Genomic DNA, 26,886 nt, shown 5'->3' with positions numbered 1-26,886 from the left:
ATGCATCATAAGTCACAAGTCCCTGCATGCCCGCAAAAGATCTGAGTCCAGTCTACCTTGAATGCCTTTCTTATCTCCCACTCATTTCCCTTGACTGTTAGTTGGTCAGATTCTTGTAAGAGCTTAAACTTGCAATAAATCTTTATACTTATTTGAACTGCCTGAATCACCTGATGTCCCCAGCACTTGACAGCTTAGCTGACAAGAAGTCAGATGTTGCCACCTGCTGAGACATCTTTGAAGTGCTTATCAGTAAAATAGTCTCTAAGCACAGCCCCCAAAAAATTTGTGCAAAGCTGGAAACATTTATTTAAAGTTATTAATATAGCCATCCAGTGCTCAAAGGAAAATGATTTACTGTTCTTTTTCCTTTAAGATTCTGCCAATGCAAAAATAATATGTTATTCTTTGTAAATAAATTATTGAACTTCAAGAAGATACCTTCAATCTTGATTATTGACATGAATAGCCAGATAATAAAGAAGCTATTACAAAAGTAGAGTTTTCAACTTTCCCGAAACATTCCCCGTTTCCTAAATGATGGCAAGTCAGTTGACTTTTCCATGCACACGATGATTTATCTTTTAGAAGTCTAATACTGTTATCACTTTATAATTTTTCATTCAACAGAAAACCAATAATTTTCTGTCTCATGCAGCATCAATATTCTCCCACTCAAAGGTGATATTCTAGGCTAGCAATCTTTCTGTAAATTTGGAATGTAATTTTCTTCCACATTAATGCAGTCAATCAAGTTTAGAGTATTTTCTCTCAGTTTATGATAAGTCTAGCGATAGGAAACACCATCCTTGCAGTCTTGAACATAGTAATTCTGCTTTAATTTTTGATAAACCTAAGTCCCTGAACAGGTCACTTAATTCTGACTTTGTTACAAGATGAGACTCACTAGACATACACAGTTCAAAATCTGGGTCATTGTCACTGTCTAACTGGCTGGTACGTTGCAGCATTTTCTCCTGTTTTGTTTAGGCTCTACTTCTGTGATGGCTTTGGTACTGGCAGACTGTCGTGGCGCTGGTCTCATGGCTGAAGGCAGATTGGGGCATTTAATTGATTTCTTAGTTTTAGCAGAGAAGCCAGTGACACTAGTCAGACCTAAGCCTGTCAAGTGATTATTCTGTTCTCGCCATATCATCGGGACAGCGAACGATATTGACTTACGAGTTCCTCTGAGCCAAGTTCTAACATCACGTCTTGCACAGCAAATGTTCTTTTCTCTCATAAATGCCATCAAGGATAAATGCCACCAAGGATTTTCTCTCAATTTATGAGAAGTCTGTGCCTGCCCAGGTGGCGAAACCCATGTTCATTGGAACCGTGACTTTCTGAAATCCCAATGATGGAGGAAATCATAAAAGACAGTAAATCACAGTGGCCGGGACCTCTTTAATGGGAACAAGCAGACCTCTCAAAGGCAAGAGCTGGAGTGTGAAAATGCCCTTTGGTCGGTAAGCAAAAACAGGAGCCCTAGAGGGCGGCGGGTGGGGTGGGGGCAAAGTAGCACCCGAGCTTCTTCAGCTGGCTGGCTGGGGAAAAAAAACCACCAACGACCCTCTCCCCCCCTCAGGGTTCCCGGTTGCTTAAAAAGCTAAGAGCCTTGGTGGAGCAGCGGGCTAATGCCTCCTTAGGTAACACCAGCTACCTGCAATTAGTGCAGGTTCGCGTCCCACCAGGCTCAAGGTTGACTCAGCCTTCCATCCTTCCGAGGTAGGTCAAATGAGGACCCAGATTGTTGGGGGGGGGGCAATAAGCTGACTTTGTAATAATGCGGCTTTGGGGGGGGGCGCGAAAGCCCTAATAAGCAGGCATATACATAGAATGAAGGCTATTGCTAAGCACATTGGTTTGTGCTTAAATTGTAAGCCGCCCTGAGTCTTCGGAGAAGGGCGGGATATAAATGGGATTAAAATAAAAATAAAAAAAGCGACAGAGAAGGGCACACGGCATGGGGGGCGGGGGGACGGGTCTTAGCAAGGCCCCCGGGGTGGGGCCAGGGAGGAGAGGGAGAGCTGTCCCGTTTGAAAACGGCGCTCCGCAGGCCAGGCCCCCAATTCCGCTCAAGAGGTACGACCCTCGCGGCTCCTCGGTCGCCAAACAAGCACTATCGCCTTCCAGACGGCCGACCACCGCAGAGCTCAGCGGGCGGCTACAAAGCCCTTTTGAATCTCACCGCCTCCCTACGTAAAAAAAAAAAACAACTTCCATCCGCCCATCCCGCCTTCTTGACGCTTATAGGCTGGGGATCGCTGTCTGTTACAAGAGCGGACGCCCGTGGCGGCCATCGGCCAATGAAAACCGGCGGGTGAGTCGTGTGTAACTGCACGCATATTCTAACCGGCAAAGTAGTCCCGCCCCGAGGGTTCCGCCCCCGGATTCCTTTTGGTTTCAGTTTCAGCCCCACCCCACCCCCCCCCGGGAGGCTTAGCTTCTGATCGGAACCACTCAGCTGGTGGTCACGTGAGCGCTGATCATATGATCGCTGGAGCTGCTGGCGAGGAGCTGGGGCGATGAGGTTTCCCGTAGCTTTGCTGTTTTTCCTGGGGGGAGCGGTGCTGCGGGGATCTGCGGTCAGATGCGGCTATCAGGTAAGGATTGGGGGAATGGAGGATTTGGGAGAGACGTGAAAAGTCTGAGCTGATAAATAAAAGGGGTGGGGTAGTGGGGTAGCCGCATAGAGAAGGTTCGGTATAATTGAAAATAAAAAGTCGGGACTCTTGACATGCAGAGCGAGATCAGGGAAATAGTCGGTACTGTTCTGCGGAGCACAACAGATAAGGATGTGCTTATTGGAGCTGTATAGGGCAGGGGTCGGCAACCTCGGCTCTTTTATGACTCGTGGACTTCAACTCCCAGAATTCCTGAGCCAGCATAGCTGGCTCAGGAATTCTGGGAGTTGAAGTCCACGAGTCATAAAAGAGCCGAGGTTGCCTACCCCTGGTATAGGGCTACCAGGTTAAAGTCTCTGTGTATCCTAAAGTTCCCTGGAGGACTTTGGTCCAATCGTTTGTCAGTCCAATCAACCTCAAAGGTTTTTCTGGGAATACTGAGGAGAGATCAGACTCTCTGAGTCCCAGCCGTAATGGTGGATTGTAAACACAGTGAATAAAATTTGCTGTACAGTATTGCTAAAGAGATTCGTCAAAGGAAAGGCTGCCTAGTGTACTCATTGAAAAGAGGAAGTATGACAGCTTTTGCACAGATAATCATGAGAACTAAAGCTTGCTTTACTTTGTTTCATCTATGTATAGGTGCTTTATTATGTTCTCACAACCATAAGTACAAATCATTCTGGCTCCTTCGTTTTGCATAACAATTGATTGAGAGTATCAAAAGTTTGCTTTCTTTCTCAATTAGAAGTGCAAGGTTCAGATTTGGCTGTCAAATTGTTCTTTTAGACCTTTCCCCAACAAAGCCTATCCTAAATAAAGCTTGAAAGTCCCAGCAAGGTATCTCTGAACATTCAGTACTTCTTTTGAATATAGGGTTTTCCCTCATAGCAGAACTGAAGTGCATCCAGTCTTGACTCCACATAAAACTATTCTGAAATTGGCTGTCCCATTGCCAATCCCTATTGCACTTGTTCGTTTTTGCCTTTATTCAAATGACTATAGTCACCTAACTTCCCTCCAAAATGATAATTTTACACATTCAGCTAAGTGTGACTTAAGGTTTCTTAAAGGAAATGAGCAGAAAGCAAGATTATGGGGACGTGGCCTACAAAAATTATCCTTGGCACATTTCTATAGATAGGTGCAAGCAGGGAAAGCCCATAGTTTTGCCATGAGATTGTGTTTTAACACCATATATATTGGAAGCTGTTTCCATATTTTTGGCAGTAAATAATGGGTGGGCAAGAAGTGGCAGGGTGATACTGTCTCCCAATTCTGTTTTCATGGTTTTTGTGATGAAATATGCTAACTTCCTTATTCTTTCCTTATTATATAAATTGTCTATATCAGAGGTCCCCAACCTTTTAAAGCACTAGGGACCAGTTTCATGGAAGACAATTTTTCCATGGACTGGGATGAGGGGGGGGGAAGGTTTCAGGATGATTTAAGAGCATTATATTTATTTTACATTTTCTAAAACAAGCAAATAATGCACTTTATTTCTATTATTATTACATTGTATTAGATTAGACCAGTGACTTTCTGCTTCTGAGAAAGTGGGAAGGAAAAGAGACAATCCTAAATTCAGCCTTCCGGCAAAACAAACCAAAAACCCAGCACGAGGAGAGAGAAAAGGCGCGCCCTCAGGAACACATTCCTTGGGGGGGGATCCCCCTCCAACGAGGTTTTGGGGAAGCCCCCGGTTGCAAGCTGGGCTGTCGCGCACTTGTCTTGCAAACTTGGAGACTTGCGCGAAGGGAGCACGAGCCCAGCTGGGGTGCCAGGAAGGGGAGAGAAGGAAAGTGAGGAAGAAGAAGAAGAGGAAGAAAAAGTAGCAGGAGGAAGCAGGAAGAGGAGAGTGCGGCAAAAGAAGAGACAGCACAAGAAGCAGGAGGAGGAAGGACGCGGAGCTCAGATGTTGCAAGCCAGTTGCGAGCGCAGCCACTAAAGAACCTTTGCACTGAGCAAGATGGCTTCTGCCCTTCCTCTCTCCCACCCCTTCCCAGACCCCTGCGCATGCCTCCAGTTGCGCAGCCCAGTTCCTAACTGACTTAAGGCCCGGTACCGGTCCACGGACCAGGGGTTGGGGACCCTGGTCTAGATGATTAAGGATCTCTCTAGATCAGGAGTGTCAAACTGCCGGCCCACGGGCCGGATGCATCATAGCAAAACTGCTCCCACCCCATTGCCGGCAATGGCAAAAAAAGTCACAGTATGTCACGTGACGTTGTGAGTTTGACACCCCTGCTATAGATAAACCGCAGTGATTTGGGAAAAGAGTTGCAAATTTCAGTTGGCCAAAAAATATCCGTTAGAAAAGAGAGGAAGTCGGTTTCTCAATAAATTATCCAGTACTTCGCTGTTTTATTTTTCTGTTGCCATTGTGTTACTCTTAATCTGAAGATCTGGCGATTTCATTCTAGGCAACAGATCCTTCTAAACTCCAGGTTCTGAGAAGCTGCTTTATTGAAGGTCACCTGGCTCAGTTTACTGCATTCTGGCTTTCACCTGCATCTGGTTGTCTATTTTTCATGTTCCTGCCCTTGACCTATACTGAGCCTTTTGCTTCCATCCTCACAGGATGTCATAAACTAGACTTCCCCATCTGCTGGTCTCTAGTGTGTTGGTACTACAGCTTCCAGAATTCACAACCAAGCTTGAGGGTGGCATCTGCTTGGGAAAATCTCATGTGTGCAACAGATATAAGATGAAAAGGCATTTTGGCAAATTATTCACATAGTATAGGAATTTTGTGGTAGCTTGACCTTTCCCAACCTGATGCTCTCAGGTTGTGTTGCAGTCACTGTCATACTCCCTAGCAACATGGCTAATGCTGGCTGGGGATGTTGGAAGTTATGGTCAGTCCCATCTGGAGAGCACCTGATTGGGAAAGCTGGAGTTAAATCCAGCCAAACTCTTGAGTTCTTATCAAGGCCAGGATGCATTTCAGCAGCAGCAGCAGCAAAGGCAATTGTGAAAGCTTTGAGTTTGAGTTCCCTTGTATCAAACTGCCAGCCTGCGGGCCGGATGCATCATTGCGAAACTGCACCCACCCCATTGGCAGCAATGGAAAAAAAAGTCGCGATACATAGCAACACATCACGTAACGTTGCGAGTTTGACAGCCCTGCCTTATTGCCTCTGGAAATCTAATAGCATTTTATGGTCTTCAGCTGAAGCAATGGAGGCCTTGAGCTACCATAATAGTTAGAAGCACTGATGAAATACCAAGAAATGGTTGTCTTATTTTTGGGGCGGGCTCTGTGCTGTTTCCGTTTGGAGCTATCCATTGTATTATTAGATAAGCTGTCCAAGGAACATTTGGGGCAGCTTTTTTTCTCTTCCTCATCCAGATAGGCTATATGTCTTGGGTCAAATTGTAGAAAATACTGGATTTGTAGCAGACAAACATGGAGCTCAGACGCATCAGTTTAAGCTTGGTGCCACCCGGTGCCCTGTGCATGAGTTAAGATTAGAGGGCCTTAAGTAGAAATTGGTAACACATTTCAATCTCCTTTCCCTTGGAATGCCCCATCCCTTCTCTCCCACCACACTTCCTCCTGTCTATCACTGTAATTATCCTTTTCTCCATGGAAGTTCCCCTTAGCTCTTCTCTCCCAGTCAGCCTAGGTGGGTCAGCAACATACCTCGTGGTTCGTCACATTTCACTCCTCCAACTTCATACCACAACTTGCACCATCTTTGATTGATGTCTTCCAGTCAACATATCATCTTTCCAATGCAGCCACCTTGGAGCTTCCTGTGTCTTTGTTCCCTCTTAATTTCCAGCACCTGGTTGTTACTCATGTTCAAACCACCTTTCTGCTCTCTGCCTTTCCCTCAGAGTGCAGGACCTGCCTTCCTTCTTCCTCACCTCTCTTCCACGCAGTTTTCCGTTCCTCTTAGAGTTTTACAAATACATCCAGGACAAAGCAGGAATGAGAGCTGTGCTTCCTTTGCCAGACTCACCTGGTACCTTCTGTGGTTGGTAGTTTGTAAATTTTCACGTCTTCAAGCCCGCTTCTTTCTTTCTCTTCATTCCTTTTTGCTTCCAACACCTTCTCTTTTTTTTCCTTCCAGTTGCCTGTCTCGTCTTTCTCCTTTTCTCCATCACAATATCTCTTCTGTCACTATGCTGTTGCCATCTCATCTCCACTACTCTTCAGTAAATCTCCACTGCAGACAGCTGGATGTAAAATGTTTGCTTACAATGTCCTCCTGCGTAGAGCCCATAATTCTCAACCTCCAGTCCAAGGGTAGGCAACCTTGGCTCTTTTATGACTCGTGGACTTCAACTCCCCGAATTCCTGAGCCAGCATGTGGAAGTTGGGATCTGGATGTGTCAAGTCCAGGTTCTCTTAAAATCTCTCCTGCTCTTCAAGCTTTGCATTCAAGTACACTCAAAGAGTATTGTACAGTACTTTAAAAACATTTGAATATACAGTGTTTCAGTCTTGCTGAGTTATTTAATGATTTTGAAATTTTAATCCTTTGTTTCCTTCTGCATCCTCTATCCACTTTGTAACTATTGTATTGTTCATTATCATGGAAGTCTCGTGCTGAAACAGTTGATGGCGATAGGAAGATATTCTTGTTTTCTAGTGTCCGGAAATATTTTGAGTTAAGCTTAGAAATACCCAGTAAAGAGTCCTGGTCCCAGCAATTGTGAATCAATGGGTGAACAGTAATATTTCCCCCAGCCCTAAATTTGGTGGAGGTTCTTCCAACAAGTGATGATCTTATTCTACCTCTATACAGACTGAACCTCAGCCAGGGTAGGTGCCAGCCAACCTTGACTGGTCTCCAAAGCAGAGTTAGTCCTGACTAATTCTTGGATGGGTCTCCCCTTGGGAATACCAGAACTGTTGGCTGGGTTGGAAAGTCGAAGGAGCATCATAGAATATGGTAGTGGCCAATTACTTCTGCCCTTTGGCCAAAGGAACCTTGTGGATGCGGTGACCAGGAATTCAGCTCAACTCAAATGCCTCTTTACCTTTTAGTTTTTATGACTACTGCCCTGGAGGGGGAGGTGGGGGCATGGTCTTGAGGCGTTTCCACATCCTCCTTTCAGCTCAGGTGTTTCTTTTTTTCCCCCTTCCTCTTATTAGTCCTGCCCAGTGACAAAACCTGACATGCTCAATGTTCACCTTATCCCTCACACACATGACGATGTGGGCTGGCTGAAGACAGTGGACCAGTATTTCTTCGGAGGTGAGTTGAAGCTGCCATGTGGGCAAGCAGAAGGCCTCTAGCAAAGTCTAGCAAAGCCCTGGAAAGGAAAAGAAAGTTTTGTGCTTTAAATTAGTGCCATCCTTTCTTGCTGTGCTTGGAGTTTGGTGCTGAAGCTGAAGTTGTAACTGCTGACCAATCTTGAGTGCAGCAAAGTGCATCTTCAGATTGCCTTCCCTGTTTGAAGTAAGCAAATGATCCTGAGGGAGCTGAAGATCTTCAGATATTTTGGTCTTCAGCTCTTATTCGCGAGCTGCTGTAAAATGTAGTAGACATTATGAGTATTGTGGTGGAAAAGAGAGATCTTAATTCTGTGTTTGAACAAAATGCTGATGTGAAAGAAGCTAAACTTGACGTGTTTTATCAGCTGCCTTAAAAATAAAATAGAAGTAATTCCTAATAGATAATAACAACCCTCAGTGTTTTGTATAATATTTCCTTTTTAATTTTTTTACAGCAGCTTGCTGTGTCACTCCAGTAGTCTTCTTTCAATAGACACCGGCACACCAAGGTTCTAAAATCAGGAGCAATTCCATGTGGAGAACTCATGACTGAGGGGCATTTTTAACTAGGAGTGGGTTGTGCTTTTAGCCATAACATTAGCCCAGGCCACCAGCTCTCTGCTGCAGTCTGCTGCCCAGCAATATTTTCCAGTTTCCCTTTCCCTGACACCCATTATCTTTCAACAAAATTACGTAGGCCTTGGCTGCTCAGCCTTCTGATGGCTGCCCCAGATTGCAACATCCTGTTTGGAGGCCCTGCTTGCGTAGGTGGGCTTTGCACTCTGCCTCCCAAGGCCAGCATAGAGTCATAGAAACAGAAAGGTCCCAACACATTTTATCCTTTAGTCACAGATAACGGTAAATCAGAGTCCCAGGTGGAAATATTTAGCAGCTTTTCCGAAAGTCATGCACTTGCAGAGACATTTTCATGAAATTCTCATTGCTAGCCAGCAAGGCCAGTTACTGTGTTGATTGGGAGTGCAGAGCAGCACAAGGCCAGGAAGGTAGCTTTTGTGGCTGATGGTAGGCGCAGATGCAATGAAGCCAAGCTTTCTTTCAGAAATGGGAAATACAATTGACCTGTGAGTGTGACAAGGGAAGACCCAAGTCTGCCTTTGCTTCTTGCCTTGCAGTCCGCAATGACATCCAACATGCTGGGGTGCAGTACATCCTCGACTCTGTAATTCCTCAGCTTCTGGCTGACCCCAGCAAGCGTTTCATCTATGTGGAAGTGGCATTCTTTGCTCGCTGGTGGGGCTTGCAAACGGAAGACATGCGCCAGGCCGTGCGGCAGCTGGTTGCAGAAGGTGAGCAAGAGAGAGACTGAGCACTTGTTGTTTCTCCAGGGATTGGGTCCTCTGAGTCACATGTGACATGGGCCCATGTATGATGAGAAGGACCTGGAGGTACCTAGTCACGGACGGGAGGGGAACTAAGGAGAACAGCAGACCATTTTTACCCAGGGGTTATACCTAATATCTAATGGATACAATCACAAATTAGGGAAAGTGTCTGCTGCTTTGCAGTTGTAGGCTCAGGTTCTGCCCTATTTTGATATTTTCTGTTTTTCTTTCTGTGTTTCTCACTCCTCAATAGGGCGCCTTGAGTTTGTGAACGGTGGTTGGTGCATGAACGATGAGGCGTCCGTACATTACAGTGCCGTCATTGATCAGATGAGCCTTGGGCTCCATTTCCTGAAAGAGACGTTTGGAGAATGCGGCCGGCCCCGTGTAGCCTGGCACATTGATCCTTTTGGGCACAGTCGGGAGCAGGCTTCTCTATTTGCTCAGGTCTTGCAAACCTCTACATTTGCCAGAATTTTTAACTATTATCCTCTCCCCTTTCATTCCAAATGTGTGAATTGTGTAAAACCTTTGTAATTATCAGTCATCCTATTTGTTGGGACAAACCCCCCCCCAGTTCATTTAATATCCCCTTCTCCGAGTTCAAGATACTTACATTCCTTCACTTTCCATTCCCCCCAGATGGGCTATGATGGTTTCTTCTTGGGCCGTATTGATTACCAGGATAAATTCCACCGTGAGTCACTGCGTGAAATGGAGCAATTGTGGCGTGCAAGCAGAAACTTGGATCCACCTGTGGCTGATCTCTTCACTGGTGAGCAAGGCTGGCGTGGAAGAGATCTGGAAATGTAGAAGACTTAAGTTGCAACCTTGCCAGTGTAATTAACTGCCTATTCAGTTAATAAGTGGCAGATAATGACTAGTACTGTCAATAGCCTGGTGCTCTGCAGCTATTTTTGCTCTTAAAACTTGCCTGGGCAACAGTTGCTGGGCATTTGGGAATTGGTCTTAAAACTTTGCCTGAAGACTTGGTTGCCTGCCAGGGCATATACCTTAGTTGATTACAGTAGCCCAAGTAATAAAACTGTTATGTGAATTGACAGTGTCAATTTTATAGATGTCCTAATGGACATGAACATGTCTGTATTATTGCCTGGGTTGCATCATTTTCTGAAGGGCAGATCATCTTTATGAAAGAAATGCATACCGGCGTGTGAAAAAGGAAGACATAAATATATACCCCATGGTGAATTGCTGTCTTTGGTTTTTGCCAAATATGTCTTCTGATAATATGGCCAAATCCCTTATCTTTGTCTTTTTTGACCAGAGTACATTGTTCCAGAAGTCCTGGTCTATCTGTTGGTCATGTGATCAAATTCTGGGGTTCTTAACAACTTCTTTCAGTATCTTGCATTTTGCTCTTGCATTGAACCAGCTGGAGAACTATGACCTCAGCAAGTTGACAGTTGTATGTAATTTTCATTTGTTGATCTTTTGGATAATGGAATAATTGATGCTCAGTTGTTAAAATTCCTCCTAGGCCTCTCTAATCTTCTTTCAGGCTCTGAGTGCTGTTTTGCTCTAGACCTAGGTTGATCGTGCACTTCAACAACAGAACAAACTAAGTATCTGAGGTTTAAATAAATCAGATCCCAGATCCAGTCTGACAATGCTCTTGATCATTTGTACCTGGTTTCTGATGCATCCGATTCTAATTTTAGGTATTTGGAGTAGTGATAAAAGTACAGGAGTACTTTTTCTACATGCAAAATTATGTTTACTTAAATTACAAAATGGACTACAAAATGTAAATATTGTAGCACATGATATTTGTTATTTTACATCCCCTTTATATTCAGTAATGTTGAAATAAAGATTAAATATATTTATGTTGAAATATGTTGAAGAAAATAAATGTCAGTGGGGATGTACTTGCTTGTTCACATGAGCAGAGTTCACCAATCTGGAGCATTCCAGATGTGCTGTGTTGAAATTTTGCCATAGGACCTGGTTTCTTTTCCAACTGTTGGTAGATGGAGGATGGGAACATAGTCCGGGACCATCAAAAGCATGGGGCTGCATCTGCTGTAACCACTGAACACAGGTCATGCTGGCCTGGGCTTATAGAAGTACAGTCTCACACATCTGAAGGGAATCAATTTGGTGTAGGATATTGGCCCTTTGCTGCCTTATTGTTGTGTGTTTAACCATTGGGGCATGGAAATCGATTCCTAGAATGTAATTTGTCCCTCTCATTTCTCCTGTCTCTTGATAGGTATCCTACCAAATGGTTATGACCCCCCTATGACTCTCTGCTGGGATCAAATCTGCTCCGACAATCCTATTGTGGACAATGACAGTGATGAGAACAATGTGGAAAAAATAGTGGCCTATTTTCTGGGAATTGCAGCCGCTCAGGTGAAAACAAGGGGTAGTATCAGGGAAGCTATCCATCACTCTGCTTGTTGTATATGTTATTAACAATAGGATAGGAGGGGAGTGGCTATGTGACAAATAGACCTGTTTACTACTTTTCAATGTTCTCTTCAGGCAAAACACTATCGCACAAACCACATTGTCATGACGATGGGATCTGATTTCCAGTACGAGAATGCAATGCTATGGTACAAGAACTTGGACAAGTTGATCCATCATGTTAACGCACAGGTACCCTATAGTGGGCCACCAGCCTGTCTTTCTGAAAATAAATATTCCACCCAAAACAAGGCCTCAGAGTTTGAGGCCTCAGTTAATTAGATGGGAAGAAATACAAGAGTTAGGCCTTCTGAGGGATGTTGAGGCACAAGTTGGAACCACACCAGTTTCTGTCTCTGGTTGATGTAGCTCACAGAGAGGCATACCAAAAGATGCCCAGATTGGTAGGGGGAGGTGATAAATTTCCCAAGAGGAAATGCAAATGAACATATCTCTTTCCTTGGAATATGATCTTCCAGCAACTGAAGGGCAGCCGTGTCAACGTACTCTACTCAACTCCAAGCTGCTATCTTTGGGAGCTGAATAAAGCCAACATGACATGGTGAGAGGGCTGAGGCAGGCTGGCTGGTGAGCTGGCTGGTATTCAGAGCTGCTCATTGCAACAGGAGTTTTTTTCAGTGGGGTTGTCTTCGCCACTCTCTTTTCTGAGCAGGTGCTTAATTTGGATCCATCCTTTAAGATAAGTTAGGATTGCTAAGTGGCAAGAGCAGATGCCAGTATTTGATGGGCCTAGCAGCTGAGAGGCATTTCTGCTTAGTTTCATTCAACCTGCTTTGTTTCTTTGCTTCTTGTGAACTGTCATGCTTGATCTTTCCATCTCCCGATCTGTTATGCTTTGCCTTTGCCTTGGCTATGTTGGAACTGTGAAGTCATAGCACATCTGACAAAACAGCAGGAAAGATTTGTGGTTCCCTTGAAGTAAACTCTCTCCCTTCTCCAGGCATTCTTCGTGGGGGGGGGAATTGAAGAAAGAGTCATTTTCCTGCAACTGTCATTAAACAATTGAGAAGCAGAAATCCTTGTCTCGCAGACTGAACCTTCTCCATAGATCTAGAAGTTAGATCTAAGGATGGGCAGCATAATGACAATGCTTTTGGATTATGGCAATAGTAATTGAAATCTAAAATATTTGGAAGGTAAAAGTTGCCTACTTTTACTCTAGATCTGGGCTAATCTGCGTATCTTTGGCTTGGTAAATTCACCCCATGCCAACCACTCCATCCTCTAGTTCCACAGAGTACGTTAGAAAAAGAGTAAAATCAGGTTCCATATAATTTTAATTACCCATCCAGTGGCATCCTAATAATTTTTAATTTCCATATCATAAAGGGGAAAAAGAATACTAAGAAGCACATTAGATCTCTCAATGTTTTTTGCCCCTCTTAAGTATCATGATAAAAAAAACATTGAAGATGGATTTCACTCAGCTGATGCTGCTTGTTTCTACTACCGATCAGCTCAGATTATTCTGAAACTAGGACGAGGTTGGCATGCAAAAGTAGATTTTGGTTAACTGATCTTATTTTGAACAGGTCTTTGAAATACGATGACTTCTTCCCATATGCCAATGGTCCCCATCAGTTCTGGACAGGCTATTACACCAGCCGACCAGCTTTGAAACGCTATGAACGCCTCAGTAACAATTTCCTGCAAGTTAGTAGCCTTCATGATTTCTAAATAGAATGTATCCCGGTGCTTTGTGGCTCTCTGATTCAGTCTTTCTTTTTTTGCAGATCTGCAACCAGCTGGAAGTGATAGTTGGCACAAAAGCAAATTTCGGGCCTTACGGCAATGCTAATAGTTCTGTGCTGCGTATGTATGTGTACTCCTGAGAGTTGACCAGGGCTTTCACCTTGAGCTTTTATTAAGAGAGTGACTATGGTGGCAAGTTGCCATGATGACCATCAGACTAATTAGGAACAGTGCTCTGGCCAATGGCACCTCTGTAGGGATACAACAAGCCAAGAATAAAAAGAGTGGCCATTTCCACAGCACCCATATCTCTCGAGACCCAGTAATTTTACTTTGTGATACCTGTGGTCTTTTTCTTATAGGCCAGGCTATGGCGGTTGCTCAGCATCATGATGCAGTGAGTGGCACAGCAAAGCAGCATGTGACCAATGACTATGCCAAACAGTTGTCTATTGGTTGGGATGCCTGCCAGGTTTGTGCATGAACCAGCAAAAAAATTTTCTGCAATTTCTCTCCCACCACATAGGTATGGGTACGAGCATCACTGCAGCACTTGGACAACATAATACTAAAAAAGTAAAAGCACTTTCTCTGGCTGCAAAAATGTTGCTAGATTTTCACATGTCGTAACGGCAAGGGCTGAGATTCCTTGACCTGCTTCGGGGCACGCAGTCGTGGCCATACAGCATTCCCTTTATTGTGGTAGCCTCTGTGTGTTGCTTAAAGGAGTCTTCCTCTTTTCTTCCATGTTACGAAGAAAAGCATCCTGTAATCTTGCCCTGGGATCTCCCTATATGCATTGACTGCAGAGGAAGCATATTTCTGAGATATCGCAGCTATTTTTTTGCAGTGGGCATTTACTTGGTTTTTGTAGCCTAACTTTGCCCATGACATAGAGGGAAACGCAGGTAACTGTTAGTTTTCCTCTTCTCCATGTTTGTGGCTTTGAATCCAAGACTTTGCATAAGATTGTCACTGATTCTTCCCCAGCTGTGCTTCTGTCCATTCATAACTTTCTGGCAGGAGTAGAGAATATACTATTGTTGTTTTTTTCTGACGTTGCAGATTGTGATGAATAATGCCTTCGCCAATCTTCTTGGCAGCACGGAAAACTTCATCTATTGCACCTACCTCAACATCAGTGCCTGCCCACTCACTGAAGCTACCCCCACTGTAAGGGACCATACAATTTCTCATCTTTCATCTTGTACAAGACTTGAAATCTGGAGCTTCCCAGATTACTCCTCAGCCTTAAGGACACTGCTTGGGCTCTTAATAAATAACCAGGCTCCTTAGCATCTGCTAGTAGGTCTTCCTTGGATCAACGTATTTCTTCACTACCTTTGCAGTTCAGAGTGATCATCTATAACCCTCTGGCCCGTTCTGTGGATTGGAATGTCCGACTGCCCGTGAACGGAAGCCATTATTCGGTTGTAGCTCCTGACGGTCAGAATATTTTGAATGAGGTAGGTGTTGGTTTGGAGAGCTTTAGGCATTACTGTGAAACACCAATGGGCCTTCTCCTCCTCCCCAGGTGTTGCATGGAAGCCATTAGCAAAAAAGTTCAATTAGTGGGACTCTTAAGGCTCCACAAGAAAGTATTTATGAACCAATGACTTGTTTGTCATCATAGAGTCTTTATATTTTAGTCATTTATCATGTTAAAATGTTTACACAACTAACCCTGATTTGTTAAACTTTATCATCAAGCCTTGGTGGTGCAGTGGTTAGAATTCAGTATTGCAACCAAACTCTGCCCACTGGCAGGAGTTCGATTCTGACCATCTCAAGGTTGACTCAGCCTTTCATCCTTCCAAGGTTGCTAAAATGAGGACCCAGATTATTGGAGCAATATTTTTTTTATTTATTTATTTTAATTCCATTTATATCCCGCCCTTCTCCGAAGACTCAGGGCGGCTTACAAGCTTAGCAGTAGCCTTCATTCTATGTATATGCCTGCTTGTTAGGGTTTTCACACACACCCCAAGCGGCATTATTACAAAGTCAGCTTATTGCCCCCAACAATCTGGGTCCTCATTTTACCTACCTCGGAAGGATGGAAGGCTGAGTCAACCTTGAGCCTGGTGGGATGCAAACCTGCACTAATTGCAGGCAGCTGGTGTTACTTAAGGAGGCATTAGCCCACTGCTCCACCAGGGCTATGCTGATGTAGCTGCCCAAAGAGTGCTGTACAACACTGTATTTGTGTCAGAAGCACCTGCAAAACTTAACTCCAGTAATTGATCAATTCTTGCCTACCTGCTGTTCTGTGCTGGTTAAAGTGTTAATGTATCTTTGTGTAAAATGAAAGCCTTGGAGAAAGTCCTGTAATACCTTTGAGAGATCCAGGCTCCCGTTGTTGTTCCAGGGAGTGAAAGGAAATGTATGCAAAATTATTCTGCTCTGAACAAGGTTGGGATGAGTGGGAGGGTTTATTCTGCTGGGTGTGCCCTGGAATGTGTTAGTAATCAATTTCTTATCAATTCATCTTATTAAAATAATCAACCTTGCTTTTTCCTTGCCAGATCATCCCTGTATCAAGTTTCACCCGTGCCGTGCGGCATAACCGAGGCAGTGCCATCAATGAACTGGTATTTCAGGCATCTCTCCCTCCATTAGGCTACAAAACCTATTCTGTTTCCCGGTTGTCTCTCAGAGATCCAGCACACCCCAAGTTGCTGAAAACGATGCGTCCTCAGCCTGCTGCAGCGCATCTTACACCCTCGATTGAGAATGAGGTACAGGCCGATCTTTCCTTTGTTGTTTGGTTGGTGTATTTTCCCTGCCCATTTACTGCACTTGGGAAGTGAGGCTGAAACAGTTCTTAAAGTAAAATAAAATCATCTTGTCAAATATTAGTAAATAAAAAGAGATGCTCAAAATGTTCCTATCCTATAGATAAGAAAGAAAGTGGCAGACAATTTTTCTGAAAATGAACGTCCCTGGATAGTCTTCATTTGCTACCATTCAGACTAAAAATCCAAAGAGCTGCTCCTGATAGTGTCTCCGATATAGGATTTTTTTTGTGTGTTTCTGCTCCAGCATCTGCAAGTTCTGTTTGACCCCAGCACAGGACTGATGAAGGAGATCCGAAATTTGGACAAGAGTATCTCCTTACCGCTTCTCCAAAGCTTCCTTTGGTAGGTCAGACTGAAGATTACTTTATGCTTGGAGAACTGAATGTTTGCTTTATTTCCTACGGTGGCTGGTGGCAGATGGATTTTAAGGATGGCTTGGCATTCCTTATCCTCTGCTGGGATTGGTTAATGAGTTATTGTTCTGCTATTGTAGACATGATGGTCATGTCCTTCTCTTTGCTGACCTCTCCAGGTATAATGCCAGTGGTGGAAATGAAGAACATTCACAGGCGTCCGGAGCTTACATCTTCCGTCCTGACCCCTCCAAGGCCTTTCCCATTGCCCACGGAGCTCATGTATATCAAATAAAGGTAGGAAAAGCTCAAAGTCATCTGCTCCAAATTGATCTGTTTGCCCAGTGATCCAGGAGATAAGTCCTGCTGGGAATCCCATCCCCAAGAGTTTTGACCTGCATTGATTCTGTAGTTGGCATTTATCACAGGAGCTTCCATCATCAACTTCAGTGAACCAGCGGACAAGTAGGCTTTATCTCCTCTCTGCTGAGTTTCTGCAGAACTGTAAACATGTGGCTCTGATAGAATATTTGGAGAGTATTTTGCTGGTCTCTGACCACAGTGACCAGCAAAATTGATTGATTGGGGAGTGTTTAAATTCAGACTTGCCCTTGATGGATTGCACCACTATTGCATTTTTGTGATTTTTCCTTTTTTTTTTCAGTGCTTGCCACTCAAAGCCAGTTGAAATTGAACAGCCTAAAAAGAAACCAAGTTAGCTACTGTGTTTCCCCGAAAACAAAAATCCAGTCTTACATTTTTTTTCCTGCCTCCAAAAGAGGCAGTAGGGGGATGTCTTTTTTTTTCCTGGCACCTGCCTTGCCTTGCGGTGGCAGTACCAACACCCCCGTCCAGCAGGAGCCCGCATGGCTGCTGGTCCACTTCTGCGGCCACTTGCGGCAGGAGGCCACGTGGCCCGCCACGCCGTGCTACCGCTATAAGGCGAGGCAGGTGGGGGAGGAACTGACCCAAGCACCCCACAGGCACCCAAACACTTTTCGCCCGGATGGAGAAATGACATAGACTGGGAGTTATGTCTGCTTGCAGATGGGGCGCTTGAAGACAGAGTAAATTGCTCCGTTTCTAAGTGCCCCATTCGCAAGCAGACATTTCAACTCCTTCTGGGCAAAAAGTACGCGGCATGTCCGGATCGCCTTCCTCCTCTCTGCCTCGGCACTCAGACTTACCTGTGCTGTGCCAAGAGGCCAGTGGGCTGCGACTGCTACCGGACACCGTCAGCCCCCGTGCGCTCACCACGGCTTGTGATGGCCATGCCCACCCCCCGGGGCTTACTTTTAGGATAGGGCTTATACTATCCCCCCCCCCCAAAAAAATCAGGCTAGAGCTTATTTTCGGAGTGGGTCTTATTTTCAGGGAAACATGGTAGTTACTTGCTTAGTGGGAAGAACCAAATTACTAGAATAAGTTGTCCAGATAAATTAGACTCCCCAGCCCTGAAGAGAGGAGGTGGCAGTCATAAAAGCTTATAACTCACATCATAGAGCCTCCATGGATTATTTGTATTTTCAAACCATATTCCATAATTCAGATTCTGCGAGATGGGCAGCTTATATCAATTTGCTAAATACTTTTTTCTTCTTCCATTCAGTCATGTCTCATTCTTGGGAACTGCCTGGGTAAGACCCTGCCATTTTCTTGGCAAGGTTTTTCAGAAGTGATTTGACTTTGCCTCCTTTCTAAGTTAACCTATGTTCCTAATAAGCCAAATAACACAACATAAACCAGGAGGCATCATATTCTGTAACAAAAACAAACTTGGCTTCTTCTTGCTAGAGCCTTGCAAGGATTGCTGTATATTTGCTCCTGCAAAAGCTGTCTTACCTTGTTTGGGAATCTAAAGTAATATTTGTTGCAGACTGAGGGCATGGCAGAAACATTTTATGAGCAGGGCAATACTATAATTTGCAGGGATTTCAGCAAAATGTATGCTTGCTTACATTAGAGAGCCTTGTGTTGATTTTTATGCCCTTTGCAATCTAATCTGATCAATGCTCCGTGCTGTCCTACTTCAAGATGTATGGAGAACGAGAAGAGGGTGCTAGAAAGGAAAGGGCTGATCTTCTCTCTCATTTGCCCCTCTTGGCACAGAGTGTGTTTTCTCTTGTGAGAATGTACTTTTTGGCAGGCAAAAGGTTGCCAACCCCATTTGGGGTTTTAAGAAAAAAGAGCTTAAGTTTTTGCTGCGCCTGGTCCCATTTCATGAGTGGAGTCTTGTGGGAATTGCTTTTCATTTTTTTTTACTTTTCATAATTAAGAACTGCTCATCTCCCTCACAGATAAGAACTTTTGGCCTCTGATGCTTTACCATTTCCAGCAAATGCCACCTCTGCTGGCGGGATTGAGTTCACCAAAGCTTAATATAAAAACAGCTTTTGATGGTTAGTGGGAAAGGGGAATTTTCATTTTTCAGGAGCTGAGGTGTCTTAACGGGAGTAATCTGATTTCTTATTGAAATATTTTCTTTTTTTTTTATTGAAAAGTTTTACAACACAGTTTTCCTTTAAAAAACCCCCCTTCCCCCTCCCTATACCCCCCCTACCTCCCCCCAACCTCCCTCCCTCCACCCCTCCCTCCACCCCCCCTCCCCCCCCGACTTCCCAGAGCTAAATACAAGGTATATATATATAAAAAGGCAATCATAAACAACCATATACTAACAACTATAAGTTCTAAAATCCATCACTCTCTAGCTTATATAGGATAAAATTATTGAAATATTTTCTTAAGGCTCCTCTCATTGCCAGAAGGTGGCATCCGTTGTATGATTTGAAGCGTTTGAGTTTAAAGGAACCATAGTGAGTCTCTTTATAATGTGCCTGGTATTTCTTTGCGTGTGGAGCTGCTCTCAAAACTCACTTGTGCCCGTCCACTGCCAAAAGGGAGGCTGTACTTTTGAAGCCAAGTAAGGATCATAGCAGCCTTCTTTCTGTCTCTCTCTTTGGCAGACTCAAGTGGTGCAAGAGCTGTACCAGAACTTCTCTGATTGGTGTTCCCAAGTGGTGCGCCTCTATGCTGGGCAGCCATATGTTGAACTGGAATGGACAGTGGGACCCATTCCTATAAGGTAAACATCAGAAAAATGTTGGGGGGGGGGGCTTCATTGATCTTTAGCACAAGATTCTGGCTTCTATGCTTTGCCGTAGGGATCAGCAAGGCAAGGAGATAATCAGCCGGTTTGAGACAAATCTGCAGACTGAAGGCCGTTTTTACACAGACTCGAATGGACGTGAGATCCTGGAGAGAAGGTATGGGGTTAGGAGCAGGAAGACTCGCCTACCCCTTGACCTGCAGCCAGAACTACACAGTGGCTTATATGGTGCAAACTGTTAGCTAGACATTTCTATTTTTAAAATGCTTGGTCACGACATATTCAATAACCCTAAGCAAAATATTAAACTTCACTATTTCTTTATTTACTGTTCAATCCTGTATGAGCAAATGAAAGTGTATAAAGAGCCACTGGCTTACTCTATAGCAACCTTCCCCAAAATGATGGCATCCAGTTGTGTTGAAACTACTGCTACGGGCAGGGCTTACAAAACTGCAATGTAGCTTTTCCGTTCTGGACACCCTTCAGGTCTCTGGACTTCAACTGTCCCAATTTTCAGCAATGATCCTATGGGATTGAAATCCGTGCATGGGGAGAATGCCTAGGCTGGGCAAGGCTCATACAATGGCTGAGTGTATCCAAGCCTGAGTAAAATTGCAAAGTTAATTTATGGGAGCTAAAATACTGGTCATAGCTGTACAAGTGCCCTTTTTGTTCATTTTGCTGTGACCCTCCTCACTGTCTTTCACTTCCATTTAAAAGAGCTGGGGTGGGGGTGGAGTGCACCTTGATTTTACAAGATTCAGCTGGATGAAGGAAGTCAGGAAGTTAATTTGCTCTTTCTTTCTCTGAGAAGACGTGATTACAGGTTCACATGGAATCTGAGCCAGACTGAGCCAGTGGCAGGCAACTACTACCCTGTGAACAGTCGTATCTACATCAAGGTAACAAAATCCCATGGTTCTGGGCAGACTTGGCTGTTCTTGGTCTCCTATAGGACTGCCTGCCCACACAAAGCATAATTATGAAATAATATGGGTAGGTTTTTGTCTAACGAAAGTTGAATCCTACAGTGGTGGGATCACCTGTAATACTGCAGCATCTCTGCAGAGTGAGGTTTGTTCGTGCACGCAGCCAGGACTGTGCAACCTTTTTCCTTTCCTTTTCTTTTTTTCCCCCGTTTCAGGACCGGAAGACCCAGCTAACAGTGCTGACTGATCGCTCACAGGGTGGCAGTAGTCTCACTGATGGTTCTCTTGAACTTATGGTAAGTACAGCAGGTTGGCAAGAGCAACAAAGAGGACGAGTACCTTCTGTAATTGCTTCCTGTTAACAGTGGTGGGAACTAACTTTTCTCCTTTGTATTTGGGGAAACTGAGCACCTCCTCTAAAATGTTAGCCCCCAAAAGAGAAGAGTCACAGCTTCAATAGATGAAAGAACACAAGACTAGGAAATGTGAGGTAAGGGAGATCAGCAGCCAAAGTGGTCAGAATCCTACGACCAGCAGAACTCGTATGTGAAACTTGTAGCAAGACTAGTGGTTAGATGAGTTGGTGTAAATTAGTCAGTTACTATGTTTTTTAGGAATTACTTGTTCTTTAGCATCTTTAAAAGACATTCTGTATCCATCCCACAGCACCAGGCATTTCAAAGCATTAGCAAACTGAATTCCATTGTTCTGCTTTCAACTTTCGTGTGTGTGTGTGTGTGTTTGTGTCGCTTTCAGGTACATCGAAGGCTGCTGCATGATGACAACCGGGGTGTACAGGAGCCGTTACTGGAACCTGGAGAATATCACAATGGACTAGTAGTCCGAGGTCGTCACCTTATATTCTTAGATACGGTGGAATCATCAGCTGAGCAGCACCGTCTGTGGGCCCAGCAAGAGTACATGGCACCACAGGTGGTGCTGACCCCAGATAGTCACGACATTGTCAAAGAGGTGAGGGAAAGACAAAAGAAAAAAGAGAAGCAGTATTCAAGTATCAGTAGCCTTATTTATGAGTAGTCACAATACTCTTTCAGCAAAAGATGGATGGTATTCCTAAGATACATCTGAGCTTAGCTGCAATGGTTTAAAAGTGGCATCTTTTCCAGGGCCTATGCAGCAGCTGCATAGTAAGTATAGTTGCATAATCTAAGGAATATACATGGCTGTTTCAAAGAATTTTGGACAGGTGCTGCCTGCATGCTTCCAAATCTCTGCAAAGCTGTTAGTTTTTAAATTTAGTTTAACTTTTTAAGCTGATTACCTCCTCCTGCTTTTCATAATTTGCTTATTATTTAGTATCCAATGACATTCCTTTTGTTTTATTGAATAATAATAAAGTTGGAAGAGACTTCAGAAGTCATCTAGTCCAACCCCGTGCTCAGGGCAGGAAACCTTATACCATTTCAGACAAACGGCTGTCCAGTCTCTTCTTAAAAACTTCCAGTGTTGGAGGATTCACAGCTTCTGCAGGCAGGTTGTTCCACTGATTAATTGTTCTAACTGTCATGAAATTTCTCCTTAGTTCTAGGTTGCTTCTATCCTTGACTAGTTTCTATCCATTGCTTCTTCTCCTGCTTTCAGGTGCTTTGGAGAATAGCTTGACTCCCTCTTCTTTGTGGCATGATTATAAGTTAGTGGCATTATCCAACATTATGGCTTTTCAGGGATAGTAATCGGGTACTACGTTTGTCCAATATTTTCTCTCCCAATCCTCAGTTCTCTGCTCTCCGGCATGCCCTTCCTTCGAATGTTCACTTGCTGACATTGGCGCAGTGGGAGCCTGATGCTGTTCTCATCCGCCTAGAGCACCAGTTTGAATATGGGGAGGCGGTCAATGGCTCCTTGCCTGTTGTCATTAACTTGCTGGTAGGTTTCTTACTAGAGACAAAGGCATGAATTGTTCTCTGTAATTTAGCTAGGCTAAACTATTTATTTTACTTATTTATTTATTTTATTTATTATATGTTTATACCGCCCTTCTCCCGAAGGACTCAGGGCGGTGTACAGGGCAATAAATATAAAAACAGAATACAAAAGTTAAAACATGATTAAATATAATGCCCAAATTTAAAACAATAATTATAAACATATTAAAACCCCTGCCCTAACCCATCAAACCAGGTCAGATTGCTCAAATAAATACGTTTTTAGATCGTGCCAGAAGGAGCAAAGGTCGGGGGCCATCTGGAGCTCAAACGGCAAGCAGTTCCACAGGTCTGGCGCGCCCACAGAGAACACCCTCCCCCTGGGGGCCACCAATCGGCATTCTTTGATCAGAGGCACCCTGAGGAGGCCCTCTCTGTGGAAGCGCACTGGACGGAGGGAAGTTGACGCCGGCCGCAGGTGTTGCCGTAGGTAATCCAGACCCATGCCATGTAGGGCTTTGTAAGTCATTACCAACACCTTGAATCTCACCCGGAGGACAACCGGCAGCCAATGCAGCTCGGGAAGCAAGGGTGTAACATGGGAGTATCGGGAAACTCCAACTCGCGCGGCTGCATTCTGCACCAGTTGGAGCCTCCGAGTGGACTTCAAGGGCAGCCCCATGTAGAGAGCATTACAGTAGTCTAGACGAGAGGTCACGAGCGCATGAGTGACTGTACGCAAGGCATCCCGGTCCAGATAGGGTCGCAACTGGCGCACCAGGCGAACCTGGGCAAAGGCCCCCCTAGTCACAGCTCCAATATGCTCTTCTAAAGAGAGCTGTGAGTCTAGAAGGACCCCCAAGTTGCGTGCCCTATCTACGGGGGGTAATAGCTCACCCCCCATGGCAAGAGATGGAATAATCTGAATTTCCCGGGATGCCGGCACGAACAGCCACTCAGTCTTGTCAGGGTTGAGCCGAAGCCTGTTCCTCCCCATCCAGACCCGGACCGCCTCCAGGCAACGGGACATCACGTCGAGGGCATCACTGGGGTGGTTTGGGGTCGAAATAAAAAGCTGGGTATCATCAGCATACTGATGATACCCAACTCCAAAACCACGAATGATCTCACCCAGCGGCTTCATGTAGATGTTGAACAGGAGAGGCGAGAGGACTGATCCCTGAGGGACTCCACAAATGAGAGGCCTCAAGGTCGACCTCTGCCCCCCTGCCAACACCGACTGCGAACATCCCAGAAGGTAGGAGGAGAACCACTGAAGAACTGTGCCTCCCACTCCCAACCCCCTGAGACGTCGCAGCAAGATACCATGGTCGATGGTATCAAAAGCCGCTGAGAGGTCTAAAAGGACTAGGACAGAGGAGCAACCCCTGTCCCGAGCCCGCCAGAGATCATTCACCAGCGCGACCAATGCCGTCTCCGTGCTGTACCCGGGCCTAAAGCCCGATTGGTATGGGTCTAGATAATCAGCTTCATCCAAGAACAAAGGGAGCTGTTGCGCCACCACGCTCTCAACAACCTTCGCCAGAAAGCGAAGGTTGGAGACCTGACAAAAGTTGTTTAAAACAGCTGGGTCCAAGGCAGGCTTCTTGAGGAGGGGTCTCACCACCGCCTCCTTCAATGCGGCAGGAAAGCTACCCTCACTCAAAGAGGCAGTGATCGCTGCCTGGAGCCAGCCTCATGTCCCATCCCGGGCCGCATAAGTCAGCCAGGAGGGACACGGGTCCAACAAACACATGGTGGAGCTCAGCTTCCCCATGATCTTGTCCACTTCTTCAGGAGTCACAGGATCGAACTCCTCCCAGATAACATCGACAAGGCTGCCCGTATCCTCATCGTCAGACTCTGCCCAGTCCAGACCGGTCCGGATCCGAGCAATTTTGTCCGACAGAAATCGACTAAACTCCTTGGCTCGACCCTGCAAGGGTTCCTCCCTCGCCTCCTGATTAAGGAGAGAGCGAGTTACTCTAAACAGGGCGGCCGGGCGATTATCTGCGGACGCGATGAGGGTGGCAAAGTGGTTAGACCTTGCCACCCTCATCGCCGCGAGATAAGTTCTCGTGAATGACCTTAGTGGTAACCGGTCGGATTCGGATCGGCTGGATCTCCAATAGCTCTCTAGGCCCCGTCTCCGACGCTTCATCTCCCGGAGCTCCATGGAGAACCATGGAGCCCATTGGGATCTGCGCCGGGTCAAGGGCCGCATGGGTACAACTTGGTCGAGTGCCTCTGTGGCCGCCCTAAACTACCACCAAAGTGGATAATTTCTTATTTCAGTATCCACTGCTTAGTATTTTACCCAAATTTCACCAAACCTATCAGGTAGGGAAGCGTTAGTATCTCCATCCTGCAGATAACAGAATTGCTTGTGGATTTCATCGCCCAGTTGAGATCTGAAAAGGGGATTTCCTGGCTAACATTTCACATTTTTATTAGATTTACGGGGCACACAGGATATTTACGGGAGAGAAAATTTGAATTGATGCTAGTTTGAAGATCGGAACTGAAAAACAGGATTTAGTTGGGTGGGTCAGAATGAGTCTAGCATTGAGAGTCAACTGGAGCCAACATCCCAATCTTGATTCTTTTGTTTTTTCCACTTGATCAGGATTTGTTCTCTTCCTTCAACATCATCGCTGTGCAAGAAACGAACTTGTCAGCCAACCAGAAACGGGAGAACGTGAGCAGGCTCATCTGGCAGTCAACTGAAGGTGAGGGTTGAAGTGGAATTGCAGATGTCTCTGTGCAGCCGTAGCCTCTGTTGCTTCAAGGGAACTGGCACTTTCAGTCCTTTTTTATCCTTAATATATTTAGTGTACTTGAGTTGCAATGAAAGCTACTCCCAAGGGACTGCTTTAAAACAGGGCTTTTCAACCAGTGGTACGGGTACCACCTGTGGTACATTGGCACCTGGCAAGTGATACACGACCATCCTAGAAAAATGGTAGTGGGGAAGGGGAATGACCTGAACCAGTGGCAGCACCACACAAGCCTGAACGAGAGATGGCTGGAGCTGCAGGGCTCAGTGGAAGCGCCAGGATCAGCGCCAGGCTCCAGCTGGAGCTCGGCGCTGATCCTGGCGCTTCTGCTGAGCCCAGAAGAAGCGTCGATCAGCTGGAATGTTGCAGCATCTCCAGGGTCTTGTGATTTACATTCAGATGCTTGGCAACTGATTCATATTTATGAGTCACAGTATCCCAGGGTCATGTGAAGTGACCAAAACCTGTTGCAACCACCCAGTAGAGGGGGGGGGATAAAAACCAAACATCCCACCACCCCACCCCCACTGCCAATCCTCAACAGAAATGTTCACAACAATGAAAACCTTGGACAGGAGGAAGAGCGCCGCCGAGCGGGCAGTAAGCTGTCTTGCTCGGCTGTGGCTTGGGGGGCACTTTTTTCAGTGCCATTCAAACAGTCACTAAGCAAACTGTTGTAAGTCGAGGACTACCTGTACTTCATCGCTTTTGGGGGGGGTTGGTCATCAGGTTTTTGACACCTTGCTAGGCGACTGGTGGTACTCGGATGTTGCCATATCCTAAAAGTGGTACAATGGGTGAAAAGGATGAAAAGCCCTGCTCTAAAATACCTTTCTATAACCTGCAATTAGTCTCACATAGGCTAATCTCCTTCTTCAAACTTTATGCCTGCCAGCTTTTCCAGAGCCCAAGTGGCCTCTCTACCCACCCCCAGAGCCTGCATTTTGTAGGACTGGGCAAGAGTTTGCCATTAACCTATAAGCTAATTACAGATCTTGGAATAAACTTTTTGGGCGGGAATAACACTGTAAATCCCACTGTCTCGCAATAACTCTCACCTTCCTTCTTCCTTCCAAATGCCACTTTGGTATTCTGTCCCTGTTTCCCAACTTCCTTCTCTCCACAGGGATAGCAGCAGAACGGCGATCGGGCACTGGCCTGGACCCGGCACACATTGAATTATTTCCCATGCAGATACGAACCTTCCTGCTACAGATTAGGAGGTCCTAAAGCAGGCCTAGGGGAGAAAGGCAGCTGTTTGGTCCAAGCAGAGTGCAGTATGGACTCAAGGACGGAGCCTTCCCCCAGGAACCCGCACAAGAGGGAGGAAGTGGTTCCTCTCTGAATCAGGCATTGTCTTGTTCTGTGAACCGAAGATGCCTTAAAGCTGCTTAATGTCAGACGATATGGGTAGTAGGACTATCTTCAGAAATTCGCTTTCTCTTTTTTTTTCCAAATGAAAAAGGGATCACTGTTCAAAGGCCAATTCTGGTCCAGCCTCCCCGTCCTCAAAGCACATCCGTAATAAACAAAAATTGACCGTCCTTTCAGAGGGTTTTGAAAGCGCAAGAATATTTGGACTGTCTTTAAGTGTGGGTATCTTTTCAATAAACCCCTTCAATACGTAAAACTATTTGGCATATTGCTTCATTATTTCTTTGTGTTAAATGTTGGAAAGC

The 26,886-nt window shown here is 45.2% G+C and overlaps 1 protein-coding gene across 1 annotated transcript; it reads left to right on the top strand.

Moving 5' to 3' along the window:
* The first annotated feature begins 2,418 nt into the window (after positions 1–2,418).
* On the top strand, positions 2,419–26,840 carry MAN2B1 (mannosidase alpha class 2B member 1). The gene is made up of 24 exons (XM_083351765.1): positions 2,419–2,606; positions 7,738–7,840; positions 8,994–9,167; positions 9,457–9,650; positions 9,846–9,978; positions 11,440–11,582; positions 11,715–11,831; positions 12,119–12,201; positions 13,193–13,313; positions 13,394–13,472; positions 13,715–13,824; positions 14,418–14,525; positions 14,702–14,818; positions 15,878–16,090; positions 16,395–16,492; positions 16,683–16,800; positions 19,470–19,588; positions 19,668–19,769; positions 20,430–20,517; positions 20,760–20,840; positions 21,301–21,516; positions 22,282–22,431; positions 25,057–25,159; positions 26,334–26,840. Exons 1-24 carry the CDS (start codon positions 2,529–2,531, stop codon positions 26,435–26,437), a joined length of 2,952 nt encoding a protein of 983 aa, XP_083207891.1. The 5' UTR covers positions 2,419–2,528; the 3' UTR covers positions 26,438–26,840.
* Positions 26,841–26,886: the final 46 nt, after the last annotated feature.

This window comes from Vipera ursinii (genome assembly GCF_947247035.1).
Source record: "Vipera ursinii genome assembly, chromosome: 2".
NCBI lineage: Eukaryota > Metazoa > Chordata > Lepidosauria > Squamata > Viperidae > Vipera > Vipera ursinii.
The sequence above is the reverse complement of the archived record's forward strand: the minus strand, read 5'-3'. Positions and strand labels throughout refer to the sequence as shown.